The sequence below is a fragment of the Bacillus rossius genome, chromosome 1 (genome assembly GCF_032445375.1).
Source record: "Bacillus rossius redtenbacheri isolate Brsri chromosome 1, Brsri_v3, whole genome shotgun sequence".
Taxonomy (NCBI): domain Eukaryota; kingdom Metazoa; phylum Arthropoda; class Insecta; order Phasmatodea; family Bacillidae; genus Bacillus; species Bacillus rossius.
In genome coordinates, this window is record NC_086330.1 from 1642356 (window position 1) to 1655011 (window position 12656).

Genomic DNA, 12656 nt, shown 5'->3' on the forward strand with positions numbered 1-12656 from the left:
AGCAAATAAAATAAAATATTTCCTCACTTAATTGGAATGAAATACATAGCTTGCGTGCCAGATTGTCTTATTGTGGTAGTGACTGGTACTGTACAGCTCAGAGAGATGCCTTCGAAACAGGTATTTGATAGCATTGTTGACTTGGAGAAGGGCAGAGAGTGGACATGTGTGTGGACAGTGGTGCCAACTGCGGTCCAGAAAGGAGAGTCTCACGACCCTGTTCGAGAGGATGCGAGACTACCAGGCGGAGGAGCTGATGAAGAACGTCGATGCCCCGATACCGGACCACGTGCGCATCCTCCGGGACGAGGACATAGAGAGGTTAATATTGTTGAGGGGGCGCCTCCCATTTCAGGTCAAGTCTTTAACTTTATATTTACAGTAATTACAGATAAACTTGTAGACTTTTTCAATTGTTTAACTTTCACGAAATGAAAAAGGTAGACTTTTTCAGTTGTTTAACTTTCACGAAATAAAAAATTTATTCAGCGCATACTTTTTGTATAATTAGCTGCCAAAGTTACATTTTTAATGTTTTTGAGTTGTAAAAATAAGGAAAAAATAATTTATTGCAGAACTGAAACTTTTTAGGTTTAACTGCAGTGCCAGTGGAAATGGTTTGAATTTCTTTCAGAAAATTTTAATTAATTTTACCTGGCATTTCAAAATTCTCAAATTTGTTATGATTTTGACAGCCGAGAATCATGCTACCTCTACCAAAACACTCTGAATCTAACAACGGGACCAAAAACATCATGCGATTTTTATGACATTTTTTCCCCCCCAAATTATTGGAATCTAACCTATACGTGCGATTATTGTGAGAGTTTTCCCCCCAAATTTTGATCCCCCTAAGTAACGTTGCGACGATCATGTGATAAACCGGTGGGCACGACACAAAACAAGTTAAAACAAACACTATCACAATAAATACAGACAGCACGGGATAAACACAATACATGAAAATGTAATATATTATTTTCAAATGAAGACTTGGAAGTGGATGGCGGACGGAATGTGTCAGCGGGGTCAGAGAGCGAGGACCGGACGCGGGCGCAGGCTCAGGCTGGTGCAGACGGCGGAGGAGCTCAGGGACGTGCACCACCACTTCCTGCTGCACTACGCCCAGGACGTGGCGCCCATGAACGCGGCGTGGCGCGCCAAGGAGCGCGAGCGGGCGCGGGAGGCCCGGGCCAGGCGCCGGGCGCGGCCGGAGGGCGAGGACGGCGACGAGGGCGACGAGCCCCCGGAGGAGGACGCGGAGGAGCCGCCCGAGGAGCCCCGGGACGCGGAGACGGTGAAGAAGGCCGTCGCCAGCGGTCCCTACGCCATGTGTCGCAAGGCCAAGCTGGGTGAGTTCGCCGGGTCCCCTTCCCTCGCCGTGTCCCTGGGTGCTTGCCTGGACTGACCGGCCGTGTGGCGGGCTGTGCTGCAGACGGCTTCGCCAAGAGGTTTGGCCTGACGCCGGAGCAGTTCGGCGAGAACCTGCGAGACAACTACCAGCGCCACGAAGTGGAGCAGGAGCCCTGCGCCCCGGACGAGGTCGCCCCGGAATACGTCAGCAGGTGACGGTTTCCCTTCCGTGCTGTATTGTGGGGTTTTCCCCCAATTAAGTCTGGAGTCGCATTGGTAACTTCCCCTCTTTCCAGTACAAATGTATGAAAGTTCCACATTTTACAAGTTGAATGATCTGCTTCATTTTTATATGTAATTTTATTTCTAAAATAACTCTTTTTTTTTCCCCCCATAGAATTGTGCAGAATTTTTTTTTTTTGTGTTCAAGAATTTTACGGGCATGAAAAAAGTATTTCCCACAAAAATCAGGATGGGATTGGAAAAGATAATTAGTGAAATGAACAGTGCTTGCTAATAATGTAGAACCAAGAATTTGTCAGGAATTTCCACATTTGGGTTGTAAGGGAGTGGTGATGTGTTAGTCCCGATCTCTGTTCTCTGTTCTCTGTTCTTAGCAAATTAACCGGCATTCTCTATTTTGACCAAAAAGAACTTGAAATAACGAAACAAAATGTTTGGTCAGTTACAAACACATTTGAAACAATATGGCGTCTTTCTGTTCCTTTCATATATTGGTGATATTGTTTTTTCTGCCGGTTGGAATGTTACATATTATGGCTATTTGTACTTTAAAGGCCAATTACAGTACAAACAAACCAGGCAAGCAAAACATAATTGGCTATGTGCAGTAGTATACAGTAAGACGCCAAAGGGCTTTTCGAAACTCACGCAGTGTCTAATGAAGTCTCTTGAGTACGCACAGTACTGTATCCATGTTACGAAGCAAGCACTGAGCACTTTTTATGTTTTACGTTACTGAAGTGTATGTTAATTATTCAGTAAAATACTATAATTTTAGCATCATTTACAATTTTTTTGCCGTTAATTGTAACTTGTACTGTACATAAATGTTTTAGATTTTTAAGTTGAAATTAATGTTTCCTTTTTTTGTTTCCCATTTTCGGCTCTCTTGCGGTTCATCCGCTATTTTCACCATCTGCGGTGGCCCTGCCACTTAGGTAATTTGGCGGATACTCTGGAGTGTACTGTAGTAGGAGTGTCATGCGCGGGGCACGGTCGTGGGGAACACGGTGATCCTCTGCCGCGCAGCAAGTTCAGCGAGGTGGGGGACGTGCTGAAGGCTGCCAAGTTCATGGTGGCCGTGCAGCTGGCGCGCGACCCGCTGGTCAGGAAGTGCACGCGCGAGGCCTTCTTCGAGCGAGCCAAGATCGACGTGCAGCCCACCAAGAAGGGAATGAAGGAGATCGACGAGAACCACCCGTGCTACAGGTGCGTGCGCACTTCCCTGTTGCGACTCTCCTTCTGTTCGGTAAAATAATACACGTGTTGCGCTTATCGTGCGATTCGGCGGATGGATACTACTCCTGCAAGTAGTCATCTGGCAACACTGTCCGTTGGTAGATGGCGTCGCGGTAAGCTGCTTGGTAACTTTGTCGGTGATCGGGCACAGTTTTTAAGTATATACACAACACCTTCGTCTGTTCACTACGAGAGGGCGTGAGGCGCGGCCGTGAACTGCCGTGGTTTGGTCATCAACTGTAGGTACTTGCTACCAGTGTTGCAGCTCTACATTATTTTAGTTCGATCAGCAAATCTTTTGTTAACTGTTAACTTCAGGAATAGGGCAGTCACCTATGAAAAAAATATGCCCACAATTATTGTTTTACTCCGGTTTTTAATTTTTCAGCTGTCGCTTGTGTATGAGTTTTTTATTTTTTAACATTATATTCCTCCATCAATCTTGCTAACAAGCTAAATACAAAAAAGAGGCAGATTGGAATATGTTATTAAATGTTTGTTCTTCCCAGCACGAAGTAAACACAGGCTAACCCTTTCTCTCATCCTGATTGGTGTCAGAATATGTGGGAATGTTTCCATGATTTTTTGTTTTGTTACAAGTACTGAAAAATTTTCTATGGTTTTATTTTTTGTTTTGCAAATTGTTGGGTAGGGGCCCCCCCACTATGATTCCCTTCGCGGTGACTGGTCAGTCTATGTCACTCTTCTGCTGTATTGTAGAGTGTACCAAGTACATGTAACTGTTGAATTTCTGTTGTTCATTGAAGCTGTATGTACAGCATTCACCCGAAAATAAGTCGATCCTGAATGTAAGACGACCCCCAATTTTATAAGTCAGGGTTCCACAAAAAATTATTAACTCATCCACCTTTATTCTTCCTTGCTTATTAGCAACTCACTGCACAGAATCGCAATACAAATATAAATTTTTATTTTCTTGCCCAAACCTCAGTGAGAATTGAATATGCTTAACAAATATTTAATGTTATTAATGATGCTTCGTTTGAATATAAAAAAACAACAATAAATTTAAATTCTGTAATATAGAATTTTTTGTTGAACCATTTTTTCAACATTTTTGCAATACATCTTTTAATCTTTTTCTCCATCACTGTCACTTTGAAGATCATCACTCTCACTGCTGACATTCTCTTCGTCTCTCCAGTGCCATCCACGGCATGTGTTTTGCAGATCGGTAAACAGAGTTCCAGACCTGAAAGATTGTTGAAATAGTTCGCTCTCGGTTATGTTATAAGACAACTTGTTACCGGTATCTCAATGAAAAACTCTTCTTATTTTTGAGTAGATACAGTACTTACATTGGAAGAGGCAAAGCAATATCCTTTGTACCAAATGGTAAGACTACTATTTGACTTTATAATTAACACTTAACAGAGAAAAAAGACAGTTCCTGGTGTAGTGTTTAACAACCTGCATGATAGACTGACTTTAAGGCCTTTTGAAATAAATGTTCACATTGCAAATGTAGCTCCATATTTAATTGAATCATGCTATCACATGTCTTAACATTTTTTTTGTTAATTGCATTTGTTAGTTTTTTAGTTTTTTCAAGCTGCGTCAATTGGTTAGCAAGCTTGTTTCCCACAGTCTAGTATTATTTATTCAGTAAATGGTTTGTACGATGAGCTGAGGAAACACCTTCTCAGGCTTTTAAAATTGTACTACTATTTGCAGGGGTGCATCAATAGGGGAGGGGGGGGGGCAAGGGTATTTTGCCCCCCTCTGAAACCTTGAAGTGGGGGCGAACAGGGGCAAAGAAAGTGCTGTGTAATCAATTTTTAGATGATAAAACTGCTTAAATAGCACCATTTTCCACCTTGAAATACAAATTTTCCCGGGGGAGGACCTCCGGACCCCCAGCTTCAATAGGGGGGATCGATGGTTCTTTATAAAAACATATATTGCGCCCCTGACTATTTGTATAGTGTCCTTGATGGAATGAAATGTTGACGTGATGTTTGTCTTGGACTGTGATGCAGTTGATGTGAGTTGAATGGATTGTACGGAGGCTGTGATGTGGCGTGGCGGTGCGGCAGCATGAAGTACCTGAAGGGCAAGCCGGTGCGGGACCTGGTGGGCGACCAGTACCTGAAGCTGGTCCTGGCCGAGCAGGACGGCCTGATCCAGCTGAGCTTCAGCGACCACATCGAGGGCCTCACTTCGCACTCCTACACCGAGGAGGCCAAGCAGCTCTACATGAGGGTGCGTGGCCGGCGAGCGCTGGTGTACAGTGCCCAACTGCTTCAACTCCAACAGATTGCTTCAAACAAACTAAACGTATCTCAATTTAACATACACGAGGATGGTCCAATTTTGTTGATAATGACGAATTCACCAAAAATTAAAAGAAAGATCACTTGCACATGTAATGTAAATAAAAACTCATGGGCCAAACAAATCCTCGAATACCATCAAATCCTTAGTATTCAAAGGATTCGATATACGAGGAAAAAGATTTGAAGAAAAATGTTAAAAGTAAATTTAAAAATTCAGCACTGACAACCTCTGAAGTTTAATAATCTATTTTTTCCTTCATATATATCTGGTTAACAATCTCCCCAAGATATTGTATTTTTAACATTTGATAATATAAAAATAACTACATTATTTATTGATTGTGTAAACTTAGTTCGCGAATAAAAAATTTAAGAAGGTTAAATGTTTCAACACCATAGTTAATGTTATTCATTTCATGTTCATTATTTCATTGTGGAACCCTTAATACTTATTTAGATTCTAGGGTTGTACTCGAAGTTCCCTTTGAGATTCAAATTCGTGATTCTGATTCGAGGAAATTGGGACCCGACACATGACTAACAAATAACCTTGCTCTTGGTAGTGATTAGAAGTTTCACCAGGCTTGTAGGTGCAAGGCACTGGTAGACATAAAAGTAATGCTAGCATACTTTATATGTGTGTATGATAAAAAAATTTTTTTGTACTAATAATCATTTACCATTTTCAAAGTGCACAAGACAAACGTGCATGTTTTTTATTCATAAATCAGTAAACTGTGGCTACCATCCATTAGAACGTACACACAAAAATTGCTGATTTTGAATGTCAAATCAAACAATATTAATGTTTTAAAGTTTTTTTTTGGTTCAGCATCTTGAGTACATTAATGTAATCATTTACACAGTGTAAAATAAAATGTTTATTTACCTTAATTGTCATCACGCCAGTGATCAATGAGCTGCAAGAATCTAAGTGATTGATTGCTTCAAAGAAAAGGGGGTTGTCTGTAAAGTCTGTTTACGGACTATAATTTTACGTTATAACGTCATATAAAATTTTTTAAATTGCTGCTGTTTTTAAAAAGCCCGCCTTAACCTGTTTGATATTATAGAAGATTTTCTCGTACGGTGGTTGGCCGGTTCTTGCACGCTAGGCTCAGGTGAAACGTGATAATGAGTCATGCTGTTTCGTGCGTGCAGCTGGCGTTCATCGATTTATAAGATGTTATCACGTCAAAAATAATTTTTTCAACTTCCACTAAAATCGGCAATCTCATTTTGACTTCAGTGACATTTTCAAAGCTTCAATCACCCTTACTGGTATCTTAGTGAAGACTGGGGTCTTGTGTATTTCTGCTTATTTTCAACGAGAAACATAAGTTTTGGTAGAGCTCGTTCGGTATGTATCAAGTTTGAATGTTTTGCATGTATTGGTGAGCATTAAGGGCGTGCTTCCCATTTCAGGTCATGATTTTATATTTATATTAATCACTGATCAACTTTTAGAATTTTTCAATTGTTTAACTTTCACGAAATGAAAAATACATACAGCGCATACTTTTTGCATAATCAGCTGCCAATGTTAAATTTTTTACGTTATTGGGTTGAAGAAGTAAGGAGAAAATTTAATTTCTTGCAGAACTGAAACTTTTTATGTTTAACTGCAATGCCACTGGCTACTTCATGATGTGGTTTGCATTTCTATCACAAAAACTCATTTCATGATTCTTGGCTGTCAAAACTCAAAATCGTAACAAATTTGAGAATTTTGATATGCCAGGTAAAATAAATTAATATTTTCTGAAAGAAATTCAAACCATTTCTTGAAGTTGCCAGTGGCATTGCAGTTTAAATTTAAAAGTCAGTTCTGCAATAAATCAAATTGTGCTTATTTTTACAACCCAAAAATGTTGAAAAAGTAACTTTGGCAGGTAATTATGCCAAAAGTATGCGCTGTATATATTTTATCCGTTTCGTGAGAGTTGAACAATTGATAAAGTCTACAAGTTGATGTGTAATTGTCGACCTGAAACGGGAGGCGCCCCGGCAGCGGAGTCGCGAGTGTGCGAGAGTGAGCGGCAGGGGGGCCGGCTGGGTGCAGGACGAGTTCAGCAAGAACGTGCAGGAGTGGAACAACCTGCGGGGGGAGTGCGTGGAGCTCGCGCTCGCCCGCCTGCTGCTGCCCGACCTCAAGAAGGAGCTGCGCAGCTGTCTGCTGGCCGAGGCCCGGGAGTTCGTGCTCAGGAACTGCTGTCGCAAGCTCTACAGCTGGCTCAAGGTCCGTCCCGTCCCGTCCCGTCGAGCGTCCGAACGCCCTTGGGAACGGACGAGGTGGAAGGGTGAAGCTGTACAAAGAACGCGGTCACAGTGGTGCTTTACGATTCGTGGCACAATTTATAACATGTTTCACACTTGTAAAAGTGTTACTGCCTACCGTTGGAGGTGAACCAGAATTGTTTCGGGGGAAGCAGAGTGACGTTGCTGGTTTACGTTTGTGGCTCCCGGCAGTGCCAAGACAAGCATTTTGAAAAAAAATTGTAAGCGGCATGCAGTGTAGGAGAATTCTCGCGTGGTTTACGAATCAATTAGTCATGTAGTTTGCTCTGGGACATTTGATGTCAGTGGATATGCTTTCGATTAGAAGTAGCCTGGCTTCCGGGTTGTATCCGTGTGCAAGGCGGATATATCACCGACGTTTCAGTCGACATTGCAGTTGCCATGAGTTACCTACTGCGGTTATTACAAGTTCTATTGCCTTTAATACACTGGCCTGTGAGGAGTGTTTCCTTATTGGCTGCAGCAGTGAGTTTGACCAATTCCAAACCATAGGCAACATCATAAAATACAAAAAAAGGTACATTCAAGAATCAGTAGGAATATTAAAACACTCAGCAAACATAAATAGAGAAGATGGCTACAAATTAAACAGGATATGAGATCTACTCTTCAAAAAACCTCAAAGCTTAGCTCTGCATCTAACAAAAGATAGGTCGCCTCTGGTTGGCCAAACAGCCCAGCCAATCAGAAGAGAAGAGTTCACTGATTGCCAGCACCCCCAGCCAATCACAGAAGCCCAGCTTCGATTGGCCAAACCTACATGCCATCTAGACGAAAGGAAGGCTGTGATTGGTTCACAGCTGCAGCCAATCAGGAAACACTCTCCTCTCAGGCAAGAGTATTAAAGGCAGAAAAACTTGTAATAACCTCAGTAGGTAACTCTACACTGATGATGGCGACTGCAATGTAAATTGAAACATCGGTGATACATTTGCCTTGCATGGGGCTAACAACCCAGAAGCCAAGCTACTTCTGACAATGGCCGCAAAAGGCTTTGATCTTTATGCTGTTGATTAGTGAATGAAATCAGTAGCGAAAGAGAGCTGATTCAATTCATAAAGTAACACTGAGATTAGGTCTCAGCTTAAAATGTAGGTTTTTCCTCAAAAAAATTTATATTCTTTTTTGGGTTCATTTAAGGAGAGAGAGAGTTGTCATTAATTTGCAGCAATGCATTTTTCTGCAATAATAAACAAGTAAAGTATTATATTAGTTATTAATTAATTAATTAATTTATTTATTTGAATTTGTTACATGCCCACAGACAGTCTTGAGACTTTAGAGGTGGGCACGACACAAAACAAGTACATACGACACAAAACAAGTAAAAACAAACACTATCACAATAAATAGAGACAGCACAGGATATTCTCAAAACATGAAAACAGAAAGACATAAATACCTAAAGGACAAGATAACATGACACATTACATAGCGAAATATTGTGTTTTCACATTCTGGGAAGTTAAGAGTATATTAAGTAGGCCGGGGAACCCATTCGTAAATTAAATGCTCTGCATGAAGACGTATATTTGCAAGTGAATGAAGCATGAGAGCGTGACGAAGTGTGAGTGTGCTCCGAGCGGCGCTCCGGCTGAGGCACGCACGGCTGCCGCAGGTGGCGCCCTACTCCGTGGAGTTTGCGGAGGAGGACGAGGAGGAGTGGGACGCCAGCAAGGGCCTGCGCGTGATGGGCGTGGCGTACGTGCCCGACTTCTCGCAGGCCGCATTCACGTGCCTGGTGGGGCCGCAGGGCGACTGCACGGACCACCTGCGCCTGCCCAACCTGCTCAAGAGGAAGAACACCTTCCGCGAGGATGAGAAGCTCGAGAAGGTACTTACGTGTGGGATCATGTGTACTTGTGTGTTTGTGTGTGTTGGATTTGTAAATAGTGCTTACCCTTGATTTATATTAACTAGTCCAAGTGTTGGACGCTTCAAAATTCAAATATGGCGCCATTTTGCTGCCATTAACTCAGGCGATCCTGGTGGCCACCGGGAAAGACTCGGTGGTTCGTCTGGTACCGGCGTCATCGGACGTCCGGCTATCGTTTTTGACTTTCATGTTATCTGGTAACAGTTTCAGTACGAAAAAGTGTGTCTCTTCAGCTCAGTAGGTTTCAAAATAAATTTGGCAGGAATCTTTCAATTCTTATGATACAGTCAGTGCATTTTAACTTGAATAAATTTATGAAATAATATGTACACTGCTTTGAAGACGAACAATGGTAATGAAGTATCAAGGCTTTGCTGGACAAGAAGCTAATGAAACGTCCATGTGCGAGGTGTTGGTGGGTGGCGTGACTGAGCTGGAGGGCCTGTTTCCGCAGGAAGCAGACCTGTCGGCGCTGCGCAGCTTTATCAGCTCGAAGCGGCCGCACGTGATCGTGGTGGGCGGGGAGTCGCGGGAGGCCCTCATGGTGGCCGCCGACCTCAAGGAGATAGTGGCTCAGCTGGTGGAGGACGACCAGTTCCCGTCCATCGCCGTGGAGGTCATCGACAACGAGCTGGCCAAGGTCTACGCCAACTCCATCAAGGGAGAGGTAACCACCGTGTCTCGTTACCACCAGCTCCGTCGAGGGAGAAGTGTTAAGTGTATAAATGTACATCACCTGATAAACTCAAATAGTCTTAAAATTTGGTATGAAGAGGAAGTCTAAGATCTATAGTTTTGCAGCCACAAGGGAAATTATTAGTGGTGCACCGATGCGGATACCGATGAATCGTAATCGGCGATTATGGGTACTTACCGATTAATCGTAATCGGCGATTATCTTAACGATTATTTACGTCCCGGCGTAATTAAGTAGGTTTTTACCGTGTAATATTTTGTTACACATTTTAGGACGAAATACCGTAATATTTGTATATATTACAAAATACATCTAACTCTGTAATATCATAATTACAGATATTTCGTTAAGTTTAATAAATCTCATTGCCTCGAACAATAAAAAATACATATTTCCTACACGTTTATTTATGTTTCGTCTTTTGTTTAGTGGCCATGTACATTACCTATAGCCAGAGACGTAAAATAGATGGCACGCAATCAAAATACCACAAGCAGTTGCAGTGGATTCTATGACAATCGATCTTTCCGAGTCGTAGTAGCGGTTGAAAATCGTGGTCCCGATACCTTCTAGTTTTTATCACTGCATTTTACAAACTTGTTAAGGGCGTCTTTGGTAACATTATCCGTTTGTTATTTGTATGTGACGTGAAAAGTGAAAAAGTATTTATAATTTTATATATTCAGCCAACATAAATAAAATCACATGTGCTAGAATTGGTTTTGAGTCATTTTTATATAATTATAGTGAGATGGCGAGTAGGGAGAAAAAAAGTGAAGTGTGGAAACATTTTTCTATAAACTAAAGTGAATAAAATAAAGCAGCATGTTTACATTGTTAAACGGTAATTTCTTGATGCAACCTTATGTGATAGTCGATAATAAAGCTATTTTCCGCAACAAAAACTTACCCATTGTCAATTACAATTATTAGACTGTAGTTCAAGTTGTTTACAATAACAAATATTAAATAGAAGTTAATTTAATTTACACTTTGCAATGACTTAATAGTGTATTTTATATATTTTTATACTGTTATTATAACTGTATTCTCAATTTTACCTAATCTTGTTATTAAATTCACATGGGAATAAAAATTTTTGTGTGCATTATTACACTTAAAAAAATTTCATTATAATCGGTAACTGAATCGGTATCTGCCGATTATTGCTCTCATAATCGGTAATTGAATCGGTAATCGGTAAAGTCATATTGGTGCACCACTAGAAATTATTTCTCCCATGAATAGCATTGCTGTTGTCTGTTAAGAAGAATATAATTGGATTCATTAATCTTTAGTTACGGTATTATTTAAAAACCTTAAATATTTGTTCTAATCAAAAAAAATTAATTAATTCTTACATTTTGCTTTTTTAAATAAAGAAAATTTAAATTAATTTATATCTGATGTCCACAGATGTGGCTAAAGGCCTGCAGAGACACATGTGTTTGGATATTTAACATTGCATTTTATTCATATAAATAGTATTGAAAGACAGTGACAAAAAGTAAAAATAAGGGGGGTGGGGGGGGCTGTGTAGCACCTGGTGGGTTATCTCCGCTGTGCATTCTCTAAACGTGCTGACTGTTATTCATTTTTAATGGCTAAGTGGTTCTCTTGCTGGTAAACACCGTGGTAGTTATTTGTGACCCCAAACAACAACGTTCAATCCAGCTTTTAACATATTTTTCTCTAAAAAAATATCTCGGTGAATCTTCAAAGTTTTTAATTAATTTTCCAGATGATGTAGAAGCAAATTAGTCTTCGGTTCAACCTATACTTTCTGAAGCTTCGCACACCCTTGTAGTCCTTGGTTTTCTGCTGGAGACACGTATCACTGTGATTGTTGTGATGTCCTCCAGAATGACTACCGCGAGTTCCCGCACTTACTGCGACAAGCCATCTCGCTGGCCCGGAGGATGCAGGACCCGCTGGTGGAGTTCTCGCAGCTGTGCTCGTCCGACGAGGAGATCCTGTGTCTGCGCTACCACCCCCTCCAGGTGCGCTCCGAGTTGCACGTTCCCACGGTCAACAATAACTGTCTTGACAAGATGATGTGGTGAATTGCGATCAGACCTGAGTAGCACTGAAAAGCACGTCAATACACCATAAAACTTGTTTGACACTAAAAAAAATTTAATGGCGCAACATATGATGTCATCCCAAAATTGTTATTTACAATCCTTAAAAAAAAGTACAATTGGCGTGGTGTGAAATAGTGTGCATGTTTATATAGAAGTGATATGAGAATTGTGATTGAACATTGCAGTGGCGTGGTTGAAAGAGAAGGTAGTCATGTGTGGTGTGTGTGCGAGGGAGTGATGCGAGGAGAGGGCTGCACGCAGGACCAGCTCGGGCGGGAGGAGCTGCTGGAGGCCCTGTACCTGGAGCTGGTGAACCGCACCAACGAGGTGGGCGTGGACGTGAACCTGGCCGTGCAGGAGCCCTACACGGCCAACCTGGTGCAGTTCGTGTGCGGCCTGGGGCCCAGGAAGGCCCAGGCGCTGCTCAAGACGCTGAAGCAGAGCAACCAGCGCCTGGAGAACCGCACCCAGCTGGTCACGTCCTGCCACATGGGCCCCAAGGTGTTCATCAACTGCGCCGGCTTCGTGCGCATCGACACCAACTCCCTGGGCGACAGGCACGTACCTCT

At 41.9% G+C, this 12656-nt stretch overlaps 1 protein-coding gene across 8 annotated transcripts in view; it reads left to right on the top strand.

Moving 5' to 3' along the window:
• Positions 1 to 12656, top strand: part of LOC134531001 (transcription elongation factor SPT6) — a 61106-nt gene that overhangs the window by 16999 nt on the left and 31451 nt on the right. For all 8 annotated transcript variants that reach the window (XM_063366459.1, XM_063366491.1, XM_063366424.1 and 5 more), the window contains 10 exons: positions 179 to 321; positions 1060 to 1352; positions 1436 to 1565; positions 2626 to 2805; positions 4893 to 5058; positions 7195 to 7371; positions 9049 to 9264; positions 9761 to 9973; positions 11866 to 12003; positions 12349 to 12644. In XM_063366459.1, the coding sequence (XP_063222529.1) occupies positions 179 to 321; positions 1060 to 1352; positions 1436 to 1565; positions 2626 to 2805; positions 4893 to 5058; positions 7195 to 7371; positions 9049 to 9264; positions 9761 to 9973; positions 11866 to 12003; positions 12349 to 12644 (1952 nt within the window). The remainder of the gene's footprint in view (positions 1 to 178; positions 322 to 1059; positions 1353 to 1435; positions 1566 to 2625; positions 2806 to 4892; positions 5059 to 7194; positions 7372 to 9048; positions 9265 to 9760; positions 9974 to 11865; positions 12004 to 12348; positions 12645 to 12656) is intronic.